At 37.3% G+C, this 19,284-nt stretch overlaps 1 protein-coding gene across 22 annotated transcripts in view; it reads right to left on the bottom strand.

The window, feature by feature from the left end:
• Positions 1-780: 780 nt before the first annotated feature.
• NRXN1 (neurexin 1) overlaps positions 781-19,284 on the bottom strand; it is a 704,201-nt gene continuing 685,697 nt past the window's right edge. For 12 of the 22 annotated variants that reach the window (XM_017829343.1, XM_017829340.1, XM_017829336.1 and 9 more), the window contains one exon: positions 781-4,111. In XM_017829343.1, coding sequence (XP_017684832.1) covers positions 3,804-4,111 — 308 coding nt within the window. In that variant the 3' untranslated portion in view covers positions 781-3,803. The remainder of the gene's footprint in view (positions 4,112-19,284) is intronic. The other 10 variants (XM_017829347.1, XM_017829348.1, XM_017829346.1 and 7 more) reach the window with 3 other exon arrangements.

Below are 19,284 nucleotides of genomic sequence, written 5' to 3' on the forward strand. Positions count from 1 at the left end.
TTATCTAAAATACTTCAGTCTCTGTGTAATTAAGCAGATGAATAAATCTTACTGAAGTCAAAAAGCTACTGATGTGATTTAAAAAGATACATAGTTAAATTCTATTTGGAGTCTAGATCCAAAAGCTTAACTCCATCCCCATTCAGCAATACATTTAGGCAAATTTAGACACTTGCTTAAATCAATAGGATTAGATGTTTGCTTGAAGTTACCCATGAATTTAAATGTCATGCTAAGTAGGAAAGTACTTATGTAATGGATTAGCTCCGGCTGAAATTTTGTAATTATTATCTAAGAATGTTTTTAAGGACCCGAAATACATTCCTTTTCCCATTCCATTTTTAAATTATCTTCTAGACAAGAGAAAATACTTTCAGTTTTAACTTTTCAATTTTCATCCCATTACCTTACTCTCTTCCATCTTATTTCCACCATAGAAATCAAAAAGTGGCAGAAAAAGAAGGGAATTGTTTTTTTAATATATAGGAGTAGCGAAATATCAAGATTGAATTTTTTTGATTAAAAAAAAAGCTAGAAAATTGCAAATTAAGCAAGCCTGTGCAAGAGCAAACAATGTTTTGATGTCATTAATAATTTTCTAACTGGGCCAGTTGAATGCAAGACTTGTAGAAGGTTTTCATTAAAGTGTACAAAGAGTTCTGAGGTTACTCTTTCCTGACATGAATGCCTGCAACTTCATACCAATTCACCAATTTTTTTCAGAGCTTCAAGATGAACATGTACTCCTGATTTAAGAGCAAGAGAAGAAACAAGCCAGCATTTGTATTAAGAAACATTTTTATTAACAAAACAGTAAATTCCACTTGCTTAGCATTTCCAATAATGAATAAATTGGCCTTGCAACAAATAAAAAAATTGTAAATATCTATCACAGAAAGCACTATAAGGTTAGGGGCATTGGGCCTCTCTTTGATGTCTTAGGGTTGAAAGTTTCACACGTTATTTAGTGTTTTGTTAAAAAAGGCAACACAATACAGTCATAGAAATGAAGCCATCTCAGTCAAACAAATTAGGTTATTATAGAGAAAGGATCCAATTTTATGTTAGGTAGTTGGTTTATGTCTGTTTGTTGTTGCTGCTGTTTTTAAACAAAAAGGAATTTTAAATCCACTTGCTGGCACTTCTGATACATCCATAATTGTTTTTTTGTTAAATTACGAAATTAAAGAGGAAAAAGGAGAACCTTCAGAAACAGTGTTAAAATTGTGTTTGCTTATTATAATAGTAGCAGATCATTTTTTCCTTGATGTATGGATTTAGTTAAAGATTGACCTACCAAACTGCCTGGAAGTTGGCCTGACAATGCTATTTCATTAATGCAATCAATACCAAGCAGAAAAGACCATCTCGCCCAAACCACATTCTGTCGTGTCAAATCTCCTGTCAACCGATTATTCTTGTTCTTCTATGTATCTTCAACCACTGAAATCTGAATACCACCTGGCTTTCAACTTCTTCTTTCCCCTCTCCAGCTGAAGTCTCTTGCTTCCAGCAATGACCTCCAGTATACCTGCCCCTGCCATTCCCTGAGTACAGCTGTCTTGTAAAGGTGGGAGAAATTATGAATGCCACACAATCTAAGAAATGAACATCAGATGGATTTTTTGAACCTGTACTCATTTTTGTGTAAATGCTAATGAAAATAATTTTTTTTTTTTACATATGGAACATGACACACCTTGATGTGGTGGGCAAACTTCAAGAGAGGTGTTTTCATGTCAGCTACATGTATTTTTAAAGTGCTTTGACTCCCAGATAGATAGCTGTACCAGTTTCCAATTTCTTTTCATCAGCTACAGTGAATAACACACAACAAAATGTTTTGTGTCTCCTGTTTAAAGCTAATTTTTAATTCCTCCTTCCTGTCTGTGAAATGTCAATATCTATATCCCTCTCAGGAGGCCTTCTGATGATTTGGTTGATTTCTATTGAACTACCCTCTTTCTGTCTAATGTATTCCCTTTGAACTTCCATGTAAATAAAATGTTATGCTATGATTTATTGCTGTGAAACTAATGAAATATTACCAGAAAAAAACCAAACTTAACATGTAAATTACAGCATTATATTTAATATGTTTAACTAAAATGCATTAATGTTTTATATATGCAAGATAAGCTGTGTCACTTTAAAACATGATGAACTTGTCTGGTTATGATGTCTTGCAATACTACACAATCAACTTAGCTAAAAATACTTTTTCATATGTCAAAATGCCCACCATTGAAAAATACTATCGTGCACCTCAAGATTATTTCCTTTTTGGAGAAAGGGATAAATTCTGCAGTAGAATCAGCCTGGATAATTAAAATGGGTATTTTAGATCTTTTACCACTCCATGCTGTAGTAGCTGTCGTTCATATAACTGAATGCCAGATAAACACTATATGATACTTCCTAAGATTCTCAAGAAACTCATCATTCTCATAATTTCTAAGAACAAGGTTTCTGTAAGGCAAACCATGCTCTCCAATAGTGAAGCTTTGACTGGAAGCCAAAGGCCAGTTTAAGTCACTAAATATTTAGCTAATTAACGAATGTTATTTCTAGGAAAATTGGCCATTCTGATCAACTTCATTGATGCATATCAGGAGCAAGAGATGGGGATAGGAGGGAGAAGACAAATTACAGTAGAGATATATTTTTGCTTTCTAGTCCACGTCTTTCATACAAACTACTAAAACTTAATTGCAACATAATAGAGGCTGTACAGGTAAGAAAAAAATTAGCTGACTCTTATATACATTCATACACATCCCCCTTAGTATAACCACTACACTGTAAATTAAAAAGAAAAAAAAAGGGGAAAAAGTCTGGGACAATTTATAATGGTTGCAAAAAAACTGAAGTATGTCTGTTGCTCCAGATGTCATAAAACTCTCTATACCTAGCAACACTTATAACATTGAGTTTACCAAAAATGGCTGAAGAGCAGATATAGTTTGCATTTTCTATACAACAGGCTATAAAACATCACTTATCACAGTCCAGAAAGCACATATAGATGTGTTTTTATATAAACATATGTAATAACATATTAAGCGTGCATGAAAATTTCCCAATGATTGCATCTATGCCCTCGTTTTCCTTTTTTTTTTTTTTTTGTGGAAATGTGCCTTATATTCCAGATTTTTGTTTTTGTTTTTGAAAATAAGGCCTCCGTACTATTTTCCTCACAACCAGAAAGGGGCTTTTTGAAAGTATTTCTACATAAGTCTTCAGAAAAGCCAGCACTTTGTTTCAAATGCAAGTTTCCAATCACTGCTTCACTGCACCAGATGGCAAACTACGTTTGCTTGTTGAGTCACCATATATAATGACAGTCTTCTCTGACAATAAGACTAACTTACTTCTCAAGAAAGCGCTAGCACTTTGGCTAAATCCAGAATCATAGGTAGCTTCTTTTTTCTTTTTTTTTTCCTGTTTTGTTTTTTTTAAATTTGTTTTGTTTCATATTGTGCCTTGATGTTGTAGTAATACTCCTTGCTTTATGAATGCGTGGTGTCATCATTGTCTTTCAGAAACGTTCCAGCAACATAAAGACAGGCAGAGTAAATGAAAACACTGTGGATGTTAGGGAATTTATCAGCTCCTGTTTCTGAAAAACAAGAGCATGAAATGCTTGTTTTTAAAAACAGTCTTTCCTTTCTGATTGCATTCCCTGTCTTTTTTGTTTGTTTGTTTTTGAATGTGCTTCATAAAAAGTAAAGTAAATAAGTTTGTATTATGTCTCAGATAAAATGAAGACTATTTCTATACAAGCGTTCTTTTAGATGTTGAGATCAGACATAGTACTCCTTATCCTTATTTTTCTTGTTTTTGTTGGAACTTTTAGCGCTGTTGGGCTGTTTTTCCTTGATCACAGCCCCATTGGATTGTGCTGAGTTACTGATGTAGTTTCGACTCTCATCTACGTGATACGATCCTTCATCTCGATTCCTGTACTTGTACATGGCATACAGGAGAATGAGGATACACAGCGCTGCCGCCGCCACGATCCCAACCACCATGCCTGTTGTGCTGCTGGATTCACGAATCACCTCGGACGAGCCAGGGTACTCCCTTCCTCCTCCTGCCCTGGTAGGATTTGCTGTGGGTAGATAATGAAATAAGGGAGAGGTTATTATTGAGTTTACGCATTGAGCAGTTAGTCACATCTACCTGCTACAGTCATGCATCTTTCTAATTGCACTCACTGGGTCAGGACTGACACTCTCAATGTACCCAAAGTCTACCAGTCCGAAAACAGTTAGGTTTGCAGCCCATTCCATTTTCATGTCTGTCAGCACAAGCAAACAGGCTTTTAAACAAGGAAAAGGACAGAAGGGAACATTTCATTTTAGTCTTCAAAGGTATAGTTTGTCCAAGTGTGTTATTAAGCAAAGAATGCCTAAATAATTTGAAATAACAGGTGTGCCAAAATTTATATGCAGGAACATGAACACCTTGGAGGAAGGATTTCCCTCCCTGCCTCTCTCTTTCTCTCCTTCTGTAAGGAACAAAAAGTGACACTATAGTACTTATGGAGAAGACAGTAATGATAAGACAGCTTACCAAACAGAATGGAGTAAAAAATGAAAATGTCTGATAGCAGCCAATAAGTTGGCTACAAATAAGGTATCCTCAGCTCTCCTTTACACTTCCCTCAGCAAGCTTCTCAGTTTCTCCTTCCCTCCTAATATTTTTTTTTCAATTAATTATATTTACTTGTATTACTTTTAGAAAGCTGTCCAGCCCTACCTTCTCTTTTCTTATCCTGAGTCCTCCCTGAATATGGCTACACTTTAGAGCGCTTTTTGATTCAACTTCCCACATTCCCTCTTTTCATCACTGATGCCATTGTCAGACATTCCTTCAAGTAATGTTATATGCCCCAAAGAAACCTCTCAAATTGCACAGAGCAAGGACTCAGCCTCCTAAGAACCCACCTCTCAGGCCAGACTTTGGTCTTTTCAGTTGTGAGATGAATTGAACTGACCTATGTCTTCACACTGTAAAGTCTTCTTGATAGGAACTATTGTGTTATCTGGCACATTTTGTCTCCTTGCACAGCCATGTGAAATGAAACCCTAATTCCAGGAGGAATTTCTAGTTTAAATGCTCACAGCACACACAATGCTTATGTGTTTCCCATGATCTCTTTCCTTTATTGCATTTTGCAGCAGGAGAAGGATTCTATCTTTGTATAGGATCGCTTTAAGAGGCAATAGCTGAGATGGATCTTCTCTAACTTAGCAAGTGCCATGGACAGAAATGAAGTGACCTGGGTCTATGCAATATTGCTCTGATTATTTCAGCATTTCCAAACTTCTGAGGTGCTGTGCACCCTCAGCACCGCCAGCCTTGGCAGAGCTCAGGAGAACAAAAGCAATGAGTGAACCAGGGTTTCCCACTGAGCAGTGCAGAACACTCTCATTAAGCATGCAAGCTGCCTTATAGAAACTGAATTTTAAATCATTATGCATGGCTAAAAATTCAATCTCTAAAATATAAATGTTAACTAAGAGTACTATTAAACACTAGTCCTACAATATATTTATAATGTTAGCTTTATCGGGCCTTGCCTACAGGTAGCATTTTTATTGAAGTGTATTAGATAAGTGTCTTGCTTAAAGTCCACAAAATCACATTATACCTCAGTCACTTTTTTTTTTCTTTGCACTGTAAAGACATATTAGGAAGATTATGATTTTAAGGATGCTACATTAAAGGTAATGCCAGCCAAACTACCTACACTGGTCAAAAAATTGCAACAAGTTTAGACAACCAGAATTGAAAGCAGCCACCAACTACAGACATCTACAAATGGCCTATGAATAATAAACATTGCAAAAAACCCACAAACCTCCAAAAGAAATAAATTTCTTCCCCACCTTAGTACTACTCATCATTTATTTATTGATGATTTGTGTTCTTACTGCTGAAACACCACTTCCTGGCAGTTATCCCAAATAGATTTAAAGACGTTGACATTTTATTTGCTGAAAGAACAGAGGCACCACTAAAAGGCTCAAAAAATGCCTGTAATTCATATAAAACAGCATTTTAACTTTTTTTTTTCTCTCTCTGGAAGTTCTTAGTTGTTATGAGTTAGTACAATTGGTGTTTTGTATGACTACACAAGAGATCTTGAAGTTTCACTTTAGAACGTTTTAAGATTTTTTTTATCATTTCAGGGTAGATGCCACCCTAAGAAAGTGGTCTGTTCCAGTCTGTGGCTGGTTTAGATCCTGTTTCTTCATTGTAGCTATTGTAGAAAATGGAAATTCTTTTACACATAGGGTATCATTTATTGTTTTACAAAAGACAATGCATTGTTGCAGAACAAAGACTGAGTACTTCCATAGTGAATGAAAATGAGACAAAGTCTTATCCTACTGTATGTGATTTCAGGAAATTAATTTCTGTCTGAGAAATAACAGAAGCAACTGAACAAACTCTGTCAATACCTGATGGACTAACAGCTGCTCCTTCTCTTTAAAATACAGTGATTTGGGCCAAATGCCATCAATTAACTTTACAATTAATGTCTACTAAGTGACACTTAACAGCTTGCTCAGAGGAAGATGTTCTTCTAACATTGCAACCTAAAGAAACATTTAAGGTATAGTTTTCAACACTACCTAAACTCCTGCCTTTCACCTGATGGTTTCCTTTTATTTTAAGAATGTTTTCACAATTATCTCATTTATCCCATCTGTCTGAGAAATATTCAACCACTACATTAATGTTATTTAAACTTATAACATTTCAAAGCATCTGTTGTTACATTTGTTTGGACTTCTGTGAAAGGAGCAGTTCATCAAGGAAAAGGACTTCTTGCTATTTTCCTTCCATTTACATTAAAATATGCTTTTAAACTAGCAAGGCCTCCCAAATGAAGGAGGAGGAAACAGGAAGTTTTACAAAGCACATGAGTTTGTCTGTGAGCATTTTTGGTAGCGACAGCTAATGGAGTACCCACTAAAGCAAGTGTCCTATTCTGAGACAGGGAGGAAAGGTCCACTGGAAAAAGGCCAGCCTAAACTTCTTCTGAATATATACATAAATAAACAAATTCCCATCCATAACGTTGCTGAAGCAGCTGCCTTCTATTTCAGCAGGACCTTTGACTAAGACTGGAGTACCCAAGGGAAATTTACCTGGATTATTTTTCCCCTGCAAGACAGGAACTATTGCAAGGGACAGCAGATGATCTCAATGGAGGGCAAATGAAGATTATAAGGTTTTGCTCTTTGCTTCCCAGCTCTTGGAGAAACACATGATGCAGTTTTCTTCCTAGCATCTTGGTAGCTGAACCAGACAGAGTCATTGGCTCCTGGCACAACAGCAGAGGTATGTCTATGGATAACCTTGTCTGCTACTCTATTGCAGTCACTGTTAGTGTCTGCAGCATGAAAAAGATACTAACCTCATCCTAGACATAGTTTCAAGTTGTGCCAGGGGAGGTTTAGGTTAGATATTAGAAAGAATTTCTTTACAGAGAGGGTGATCAGCCATTGGAATGGGCTGCCCAGGGAAGTGGTGGATTCTCCGTCCCTGGAGATTTTTAAAAAGAGACTGGATGTGGCACTTAGTGCCACGGTCTAGCAACCACAGCAGTAGTGGATCAAGGGTTGGACTGGATCATCTCGGAGGTCCCTTCCAACCCAGCTGATTCTGTGATTCTATGATTCTATGATTCTATGATTCTTACTGTAAAGTGAGAAGTGAAATACCTTAGAGGTGAATGTTAAGATTAAATGTCATTAAAAAATTACTCTGTTTTTTAAGAATAAAAAATAATCTAAACAAAACCCCCAAACCTGAACCCATCTATTTATTGAAACAATAAATTGAGGGTAGTTTGACAAGACAAAATCATAAAGACAATAAATATGTTCAGACCTTGCCATAACAGTGAGAGGAAACAAAAGTCATCTTGTGGTGCAATGATTCCCTCTTAAAACAACTTCTCTGATGCACAGCTCTTCCTCTCAACAGCATACAACTGGATTGTCTCAAAGACTAGCTTAAAACAGACTGATTTTTAAAAGCCTCTTCTACCACTTATGAAAAGCTTTGCATGAAATAATAGCAATTGAGCACAGTTTTACGTTGTGTAATAATGGATTAGAAAGTTATTATTCTTGACTGTATTTCTAAATGGTTTAAAATTTAGAGGGAAAAATCTAACTATTTTCAGTGCCTAGTTTTCATTAATACTGTGAAAAGAAAATTGGAATTGCAGGCTCCCATGGCGTTTGTGAATTGAAATTAGCAGACTTAAAAACAAAACAAAAAACCAACAAAAGGACCCCAAACCTGTTTTCTTTACATTTATGCCTTCCCACAAACTGTGAATAGGAAATTACTCACAAGACAGAAATGTTTAACTACTGCATTTGCAATGAGGCATGAAGGCAATTATTTACAGGACACATATTAATTTTCACTCTGTGTGCTACCATTGTAGACCTGTTTGTGGTCGATTTTCTGTAGCATTGTTGGATTCTGGTGAACTGGTTTCTGAGCTCACTGCAATTTCAACAACTCATTACAACGAATACACCTGAAAAACAAACCTCAGCGCTTCCTCTGCAGAACCATTGGGATAGTTGCAGTCCAGTTTCAAAACCAGATGAAGATCTGCTTTAAATTTGTGCAAGAGACTCAGCTCAAAACCCACAGTGACCTAATACAGGGGTATCTCAGCCTGCTCCCTTCCTACCCATCTTCAGCTGGCTCTCAAGGGGAGGCAAGAACTGGCTCCCCAGGGGATGTCCATCAATGACTAAGCTGCCATGGGACAGAAGCAATATGAGGTGGTTCCACATGTGGCTGCTGTAGCTCAGTGACGAACTTTCATCTGACTTGGAACAGTCTATATCCAAAGCCAGGATCTCCCCCATGTCAGAGAGGTACCACAAAACTAACCGCATTACCAACTACTCACTCTATGCTCCATGATCATAATGGTATCTCGATTCAACAAGAACAGGAGCTGAGACCTGCACACACAACACACTGTGATATGGTGGAAAGGTGTGGTGCCAATGAACAGGGCAGCTACAGTTGCCATCTCGAACTCACACTATTGCATTTGTTCTAAGAAATCTGTCAGCCACTGACTGAGTTTGAGGGAACAAGACAATAACCTATTTTCAGAGAAAGTGTTTAAGGGAAAATTATTAAGGTATCAGTTCTACTCTTTGGTGTGCAAACCCAGGTTCTTTACTTCCTAGAAGTTGAAATTTTCAAAGGTTCTCACAAGGAAAGATATCATGCATTAAAATACCTCTAAAGTGACATTAGCTAACTTAGCTAGTTATAAAAATAGTCTAGTAGTGGAACACCATCCACAGCTAAAAAAGCTGTTTTGCTAAGAAGCTAAACATTCTTTCTGCACAGAATAGAATGCTTATTTCCAAGCGCAATGATTTTGTAATGTATCGATTTCAAATAATTTACAAATCCTACCAACTCCTTAGGACTGCAGGTTTTGCAAGTAACTTCTTTTTCCCCTGTGGTTGAGAGGTGGAAGGTTGTTTTTTCAACCTTTTAAAATGTCAGCCATAAGTCTAAAGGGAGATAGGTTAGTTGGTAGTATAGTGGCAATTGATAGAGCATGTCAAATCAATGAGTTTTATAAGTTACTATCCTCTGCAGAGCTGAGTGGAACATTTCAAACAGTTTTATAAGAAGCTTTTGTGAAAATATTTTTCATAAAACTGAATTTAATTTTTAGCTGAAATGGAAAATGTAAACCAATATATCATTTAATGTTTTTAGCAGTCTTTTTCCCTGTGATCTTGCCCTGTTTATTAGTATATTTTAACATTTTCATTTGCATTACTCCTCTCCTCCAAACAAGGATTCTTTCACCTTTTATTAGTTCAGGTGTCCTACCTCTCCTCATTTCTACATTTGTCATTCACCTTTGCACCTCCACTTCTTTGTTTTCTACATGAAGTAATTTTCCTGGTTTTGTGCATATTCTGAGAAATCTTTGGTAATTTGGTACTTTGTTTCAGAAATTTTGACTGATCAGCAGAGTCAGTAGGTAGTCTACATTTTAAATTGAAGTATTCCTAAAAGGGAAAAAAGTGCTTTTGCAAGTAAGATAACATAAGGAAGGCAAAACACAAATATTACACTGCCGATAGTGTGTGTTCAAGCTAGAGCTAAACTGCTGTAATTGTGGGCAACCAGTGCAGACAGCTAAGCTAGTATCATTTTCTCAGTAAGTTGCCTGCAGCTCTAGCTCCCTGAAGACTCAGAGGAGCACCAGTGTTAAAGCAAGAAAAGAACAGGGGCACTAGAAACATAAATTTTTGGTGGCAGCTAACTGTAAGAGTGGCTTCATCGTACCAAAAATGTACAGTGTTAGTGACAGTGACATTTGGGCACCACTGACCTTAGGAAAAGTTTTGCTATGAGCTTTGCAAGATCAAAGTTTCACTGCTTGCTATTCTTATAATTGTCATCTCATTAAAGAAAAAGGAAAAAAAATTCCAAACCACTTTATCTAGGAACCAGTTTTCAGCAGGAGAATGCCAAAATGTAGTTGTAAAGAGTGAGGAATCTGATGGCTTGGCCTGCAGAGCACGGAATGATTCTTGCTCATGAAAGGAGCTGGAGGTGCATAAACCCACATTCATCTTCACAACTGTGGGTGATTCCCTGACTGTCTTCCTTCACTAAGCAGCTACTACATGAAGAGATAAATGTCTACACCACAGACATTATATATATGGCTTGAATGTTGGAGCTGAAAGCACACTGCATTCAATTTGTTCCAAATACTGTCATCAAGTCAGATCCATTACTGACAAAGTTGATAATGTGCCTGGGAAAAGAAGGGGCCAGGCTTTCAAGACATCCAAAATATATATATGCACACATACTGGAAATGCAACTGCTATAAATACTGAACTATACCCGGTAACCAAAGGCTCAGATACAACTTGCAGATACAGCTACCCTTGTTCAGCCTGAATCCTATGATTTCCAAAACCTTATATGCTTCTCTGGGATTGGGAAGAGAAAGACAAATGGAATTCAGGATTGACATGAATTGCATTTAATGTAATTAGTGTTCTTTTTTCTCCTGATAAAATTATTAAAATTAATAAGACTGCCTTGTATTTCTTTGTTTCTCTTATCATACTCTATAAAACAATTCTGGTGTCTCTGATGTTAGCACAAGAAGAAAAGTTTTAGATATCTATAAAGCTTTGTTTTATTTCAGAATATAATTCTTGTGTTCTCACTGCTTTCATCTTTCATTTATCCCTTTTCTGTAACTTTTTAAAGCGTACATTCACAACATATGCTGTATCTGGATCTGAATTTACTGTTTAAGCCAGCTCCCATTTAAACCACCAAAGTCCCAGATCTAGACCATAGCTCTTAACCTCAGCAGAAGTGCTGATTTTGAAACCTATAGGCCAGGATAGCATGTCAACACAGCAGAACAAAGTTTCATTCAGGTCTTTATACAGTTAGAAGGTAATAGCCTAAGGTTCAACTATTTCAGGTACATGCATCCTCATTATAGGTTACTTTTGCCTTGATTTTTTCCTGCTTCCATTTATGAGCAATATCCTTAGAGAATACCTAGTTCTCAAACTTGTCAGCATCCACCTGCCACTTTACAGGCTGTCAAATGACTAGTCACAAACTACAATACCCCAGTGTTTCTGCAGAGGTTTAAATTAGGTGTTAGCAAGTGGTTTAAAATTAGTAGCAACAGTCCTAGTACTAGGTATGCAAGAGATAATGAGAATTCACACTGTACTGATTGCTAGAAAACAGCAGCAAGAAGTTTACAATTTGCTCACATCTCCTTTGTCTGGCAGCAGGTTCAGCAACCCCATTCACTGCCAGCAGTCTGTTAGCATGGCTACTGGTTTGATAAGCTGCCTCTGGCATACACCAATTACTTTATAACACCATATTAATTGAATTTATCAGGCATTGGAAATGGCTAGCTGGAAGCACAATGGCTTGCTTGCACACCTCTGATGCCTCTGTTTGAATGCAGAAAACCTGAGCTGCAAAAGAGTGCTGGCATAGACAGTGCCCTGTGTCATTCAACCCAGAGAGGCAAAGCCCTGGCCTCTGCCCTGTGTCCTGTGTGCATGCAGTGCAGCCAGCTTCCCACTTCCTTAGCAAAACTCTGCATTCCCTGTTGGCTAGGTGTGACTGCCCAGATTCCCATCTTTCTAGCTGTTCCAAATAGCAGTAGGGGTAAAGCAAATTCCCTATAGAATTTTAAGGACCTGATTTAATATCACATTGCTCGAATTTGGTCTGAGAAAGCCTTGGCATGGAAATTGAACAATACAATGTTAATTCAGGCCAATATTTTGGCTACAGACCTTTTCATACCTTTGCGAAATATTGTCTTTCTTTTTCTACCGTGTTCATCAAAACAAGGATGATAAACAGCCCTGAGGAAAAGTGTTTTTTTTTCAACAAAAGAAGAAATTCAATGCATATGCATTACAGAGCTACAAGAAACAGTTTCAGTATTACTAGTGTCCACAATACAGTATGCAAGAAAATATATACACTAGATGTAGCAAATCAAACCAGAATGAAGTGTAGCTCAAGGAAAACAATGAGGTTGCATCAATCAAGGCACCGGTAGCACACGGTCTAATTTCAAACAAACTAGAACAACTCATTTACTCAACAATCTATGTGAATCTTGATTCTAGGTTTAAGCTTGATTTTAAAAAACAATTTTTAGGATTATACTCTTTATTTTAGGATTTTAAAGCAGATTGACATGAAAATGAATGGAATCTGTTCCAGATTCAATGATTTCTTTACTTCACCCTTATGCAAGTAAATTCTCCGCCTTTCCAAAATTCCTTATTCAATCAGAAAAAAAGTCTCAGTGAAGTCAGCAAATTACTTAACTGTTTCTGAAAACCTCAGTTTTGCAATTACTAATTTGCTAATTTTCTGCATTTTTCAACCAGTGTCAGAGTGTGAATTCTGCCTATGGAAAATGAGTCCCCATACTCTTTGTTTGGCCTTATTTCATTGGTTTCAGTAAACATAATGTGTTTTACAGCCTGTTCTTCAGTTAAGTGGGTCTTTGGTTCTAGGTTAAAAAGATGTTGAAAATCGTGGAAACATTTGCGAAAGCTGTCAAAGAACACGTCTTTATTTCACGGCTAACAACTAAGAATCACAAAAGATTTAGAACTGCCTAGAACCTATTTTCATGTATTAATGATACATGCACATGAACTGGGGCTTAATAAGTTATTTTACTGAAAATCTTGAATACTAATCTTGAAAAATATGACTGCTTTGTTTCAGAGAGCAGGGACATAGATCTAATTTCATTTTTTTGGTGTCTGACAACTCCATTCATGGACAATTAATTCTTTAAGGTCTGTGTAATACCTACCTGTAGGCAGGTTGTCTGGGAGTATCAAAAAGAATAAGTCAAGCAACTGCTCATGTGCATTCAACAGTTTTTCCTGAAAATTTTTCTAGGGAAAATCAAGAAGTAAGTCCTCAAGAACATATGCATGTACTTGTGTGAAGGGAGAGAGAAAACAAGGGACAATATTAAATGGAGGATTGTGAGACAAATGGTTTTCTCCCAAGAAGCCTCAGCAATGAAACAAGACCATATTACTCCACCTTTGTCCTGGTCTGCATTTGCTTCCTCTCTCTCCCATTATCTTGTATAGAGACTGTACACTTGCCTGTGATTGACTAACTTATCACTTCTATACCTGAATTAAAGGACATGATATTCGTGGACATTTCACTGTTCATAATTCAGACAAGTACTGAAAAATCTTGGGAATTCCTTTGAAGTGAGTGGGTACGACATTTACCCACATGCATTTGTGAAGAAGTGATGTGAGGGCCTAGTTTCCTTCTCTGCATACACATCCCAGTCTCAGTAGCACAGTTGGACCTTGTGCTTCAGCTCTGCCTCCTCTAAATACCTTCAGAACTGAATCACTAATGGTCTTTTACATCTTTAAAAGAAAGAAAAATAACAGATCCTTCTTTCTTGGGACACTCCTTCAGGAGCATTGAGTAACGTGCCCATTTTTCTTGAATTATTATTTATAAAATCAGTGCATTTCTTCGAACTACTCAAAATGTTACCATCTGGTTTTGTCTATGCTGTGGAGATGTCTAACTCCAGACCACTGAACATGTAACAACAAGACTACTAACTGTCACTTACTAAATTTTTTCTGCACAAGAACTGTCTTTTCATGTTGTCTGTGTATGTCTGAAGCATGAAGCAAAGCTTTAGGTACTGTAATACAAATAAGAACCCCAGTATTTACACTGTGAATGTTTGCCAGCTGGGATTAAACCATGGCACCCATTCTTATATAATTCTTATACACATTATAGAACAGAGAAAATCCAACTTTAGCAAGAATACATGTGGAATGTGAATGCACCCTCAAAGTTCACACACAAGGAAAATTGTTCATCATTCATGTACCAGTGGAGAAGGTCTCGTGCAAGTTTACAGAGAGCTTTGTATGATTTATAGCAATCTGATGTCAATACTTCTTACCAGTTGTAGAGCAGAGTGAGCTGCTGATATCACATTGATAGAAAACCATTGTGTTCTGAAAAAAAGCCAGCTCCCTGGTATCCATCTATATTATTCTTTCTGACACTGTGAATGTGTGAAAATCCTAAGGACTGGTAAGAAACCTACAGTTTATTCAGTGTTCCCATGTTTCAAAATGGCATGGCTGGCAAAGAGTAGAGATCAGCACCGGTACAATGGATCAACCATTGCCAAGGGTACAATGGTACAACCATCAACCAATGGATCAACCTCATTTTTTAAGATAATTTAGGAAAAAAATCTTTTTGATCAAATTCAAATTAGAAATGCCATATTTGTAATTCACCATGACAGATGCTAAGACCTCAGCCTGTTGACAAGGAATTAGTCCACTTTGCAATAAAATAATTTGGAAAAATGCAACATTTGTTTTCTTTCTGTTCCTTTGGGGAGGGCTTTATGATTTATATATTAAAAAAAATAAGCTTAACAAGTATTTTAACTTTATTTATAGGAAAATTAACCTATTTCTTAATCCCCTCAGTTCCTTTATGTATAGCCACGGTAAGTGCTAACATTTGGAAAGTTTGTAAATAAAGAATAATTTTCACCCTGTAGCAGCTTATGCAGAGATGTCCATGTGTGTTTCAGCTAAGCATTTTAAAAGTCTGATTCAAGACAGCTCAGTGATATTTCTAGCACTGGAAATGCATACAGAAAACTACAGGATAATTGGACTGAGGCACAAATATTCCCTTTATGTCTTAAGCCATAATGAACACAGTAGCCCTATGAACTAACTGTAATTTTATTTTTCTTTGTTTCAGCTTCTTGCACAATATATTCCATGAAGAGCATTAAATAGGGCACTCGCAGTGATGTATAAATTATAGGAGTCACTTCACCTCCTACTGCAATGTTATCTTGCTGCCAGATGCACCAGGAATACATTGCAGTAATTCGTGACAGGAAAAGAGGAGCAAAACTTCTAGTAGTGATCATAAACCACTCACAGTCTATACTTCACAGCTCTGCCTGTTAGAAAAACAGGTACCAGTTCTGGGACCAAACCTAAACCATCACAACGTGTCTGAGAACACAGGGTTCTGAGCCATCTCCATCTATCCAACACGTTATCACACGCAGGAAGCAGTTTGCATGCACAGCCCCATACTGTTCTGCTCACGGGACAAAGCCTTCCCCAGAGCAGTGACCGAACTGTAAGAGTCATCTTAAGCAGTGGTTTTTTCACTCTCTTGGCTGCACTGATGCTTTGGAGATTTCTGACTGTCACCAGCAGTTTTCTGCAATGCAATGAGCATGGCCAGGATGTAGAAAAATTAAAAACATGCTCAAAGATCAGTCCATAATCATCTATCCTATTAATTTTCTTTACTTAATAATATAGGAAAATAACTGATCCCATTTCTCGCTCTAAATCAAGAATCAGGGCTAAGAAAGGTAACCAGTGCTACCAGTTGGTATAATCACTGAACTCTATCCTGACTACTCTTATTCTTTTTTACTTGCAGAACTAGAATAAGACAAGATCTGATATCAATTAAACACTGTCCTGGGAAGTAGAAACCAAAAACTGCCAGGCAAATCAAGGGATGATAAAGTATTTTTTTGTTTGCAACAAGTGAAGTTCCATTGGTAGAAAGACACTTGTTTGAACATGAAAAAAGCTTGTTTCTGTAAGACCCCTCTTTAACTTTGAAGGTTGTCTTCTGCTAAAACTCCTAAGACCAGCAAATACCCTATATTCTAGCTTTAAGACTGCCAAAACCTGTATCTATCCCATTTCTGCTGGGGCTGTTAGGAGAAGTTTTCAGCCTAGTTTTGAGCTTAAACCTTTGTCGAGTCCCAAATTGGAGAAAGACTTAACTGTCATTTGCAGAAAAAGAAGTGTTTGTTTGTATGCCTAAAATTGTAAGACTTTTTCCCTGGTTGAGACTTCTCTGCCATTAAATTCAGTGATTTCACTTCATTTGACCCGGTTTGAACCTCTCTGCCTTTTGGAACATTTCAATAGCTACAGAAGTGGTTAGGTAATAGCTAACAAATAAAATACCAGCCCAGAGTAACTGGAACAAATAAGCTGTGTAGCACAAATGCTCACTGAAACTCAGCAGAAATCAGACATCTCTATAGAGCTCAGCAATGGCTGGAACAGCAGTCTGGATGTGCAGGATGGCAAATTGTCTACCTGCAGTTTTATAAGTCTTCATGTAGAATCAGTAAATTGTTCCAGGTCCCTTTTTTTTTGAATAGATTCCCACTAACATTTTTCATAACTTGCCTCCAAAATTAAAAGGCTTTATTTCTTATGTGATATGAACTTGTGGACATATTATTTTTGTTTTGTTATTATCATCCTCAACCTTTGTGCTGTTATTAGTATTTAGAGTAGGAGAGGGGAAGGTGGAGAGACCATGAAAGCAATACATGTTGCCTTACTACACAAAACATAATGCAAACAAAATATGTTGACTAAGTTTTGCATGCTAATAAATTTGTTATGACTTCATCCAATTAGGGCACATTTAGCAGTTTGTATACCACAATGAAATCTGCAATTATAATTTTTGTGACTTTATGTTCCAGACAAGATGATGGGTTTGCTGCTCAGCAGCTCCTAATCTGGTTTACATTTTTATGTCCCATACAAAATTTGTTGCAAATTGCATCTTTCCATTTATTATTTAGAAGACAGGTGCACAGAAAGCAAAGCTGGTGGTGGCAGATCGGGACTTGTTAGCCACTACAAACTGCAACATAACTGTAGTAGAAAAGAAGCCCTATTTTGTGAATAAATCTCACTAATTAGTAAAATCCACATAAGCAGCATTTTCTGTGATATATAGGCGTTCCATATTCAAACTGCTTTTTGAATAGGCTCTCATTTTTAGCTGAGAACTTTGGTTAGAAATAGGCATATTATGGGCAATCATCATAGAAATGGGGCCTCTGGTGGTCTAGTGGTTAGGGTGCAGGACTCTCACCGCTGTGACCCGGGTTCGATTCCCAGCCCCCCGGGCAGATGGAGCTCGTCAGCCCTGTAAGGCAATCCATCTAAGAGAAGGTCACTCTAAACAAACCTACGTCCTGGGGACCTCACTGCCACTGTCCAAGCTTGCTTGGCCCCGGCAGATGAACCTCAGGATTAAAGGGTGGGCTCAGTTCAGCGTACGCTGGGTCTCACCTAAAAAATCCACTGCGCAGGCTCGAAGGGTTAATGACCTTTCCCAAATCTTCGCTCGCGAAGACTGGCCATTATTATTATTATCATAGAAATGTTCAATTATGGTTCTATCAGTAAAACTACATGGGCTTTGGCCATTCCTTGATTGTATTTTTGCTAGAAAAACGTTGACCTCAGAGCTCTGAGAGCATCATCTCTTGCCATGGGATGGATTCCCTTGCTGACTGACCATCAGAATCCCAGACTACAGCCTCTGAAGTGAAAACATAAAAATAAAATTGCCCTAACCATCAAATATTCAGCTTCCTAGAATTATTTGTTAGAAAACATTATCTTCACCACCATTAGTGGGGGCGTTGAGGAGTAGCTGTGGAGAAGCAACTCTGGTTTGCAAAAAAGGGTTAAGGGGAAAAAGCTGAACTGAACCACAAGAAGAATTTAAATGGAGGGACATATCTTTTTGTATCTCCTATCCCAAATTAAAAGAAAAAAAAAAATCATTAGTTTCTCACTCCCAGCAATATTATCCTTCTCTCCTTTAAGTTCTAACATACTGCTGGGAGTAGCTCAAACCCACATGGAGGCTGCAGTATTATCAAGATGGAGCAGTGTCTACCCAACTATTCATGATGAAAGGTCATTCATAACACTAAGTGACTAAGACTATAACAGCTTACAGAGAAACAGATATACTAGAAGTTAAGACTTCAGTAACCCCTTTGGTTCAGGCTGTTTCATATATGATAAAAGGACAAGGCTGATGAAGGCAAATTAACAGCTTTTAAAAGTCTGAGAGTGGGAGGATGAGTGACATTTTGATGAGAAGAATGACACATAAAAAGATCCAGACAATTGGGATTATGCAGAACATAATTCCTGTGCCAATCCACACTTTTTAAAAAAAGCAGTAGCAGTTGGGATCCAAAAAATGAAACAGTAAAACCATTCTCAAATAAACAAAAATGAGAAGTGTAGCTGGGTGATGAATGATAAGCTAAAACAGGAAAGCTAAACACTAGGATGTAAAGCTAATGGCAATGTTTTGCTGCAAGACTAACATTCACATTCCTCACCTGAAACATGGCTTGGACAGAAACGATAACCTGTCAGAAAGCTTTATTTCACCCCTCCCACTCCGGCACCCACCAGCTAAATGACTGTGCATGGCTCAGGACTACCAAGCACTGCAGCCCCAAATCTGAAACAACCTCAGAAAAGAATTATTCTGAAATGTCATTGGTTTCAGTGAGCTGTAAGGCTGAGAAATTACAAATACATCTTTAATACAAAAGATGCATTCTCAGAGGATTTGGGAAATTATTTAGTGCCAGGTAACCAATATATGGTTTTCAATTACCTTATAAAATAAAATAAAATCAAAGAAATTAAATGGCAATTTATCTACTGAACAGCACCGGCTGAATTAACTAAGGTAAGGAAGCAACTGGCATGAATGAGCTCAGAGCCATATGAGCTACTGCAGTGACTCATACTGGACAGGACA

This window comes from Lepidothrix coronata, unplaced genomic scaffold (genome assembly GCF_001604755.1).
Source record: "Lepidothrix coronata isolate B3197 unplaced genomic scaffold, Lepidothrix_coronata-1.0 Scaffold163, whole genome shotgun sequence".
In the NCBI taxonomy this organism is placed as follows: domain Eukaryota; kingdom Metazoa; phylum Chordata; class Aves; order Passeriformes; family Pipridae; genus Lepidothrix; species Lepidothrix coronata.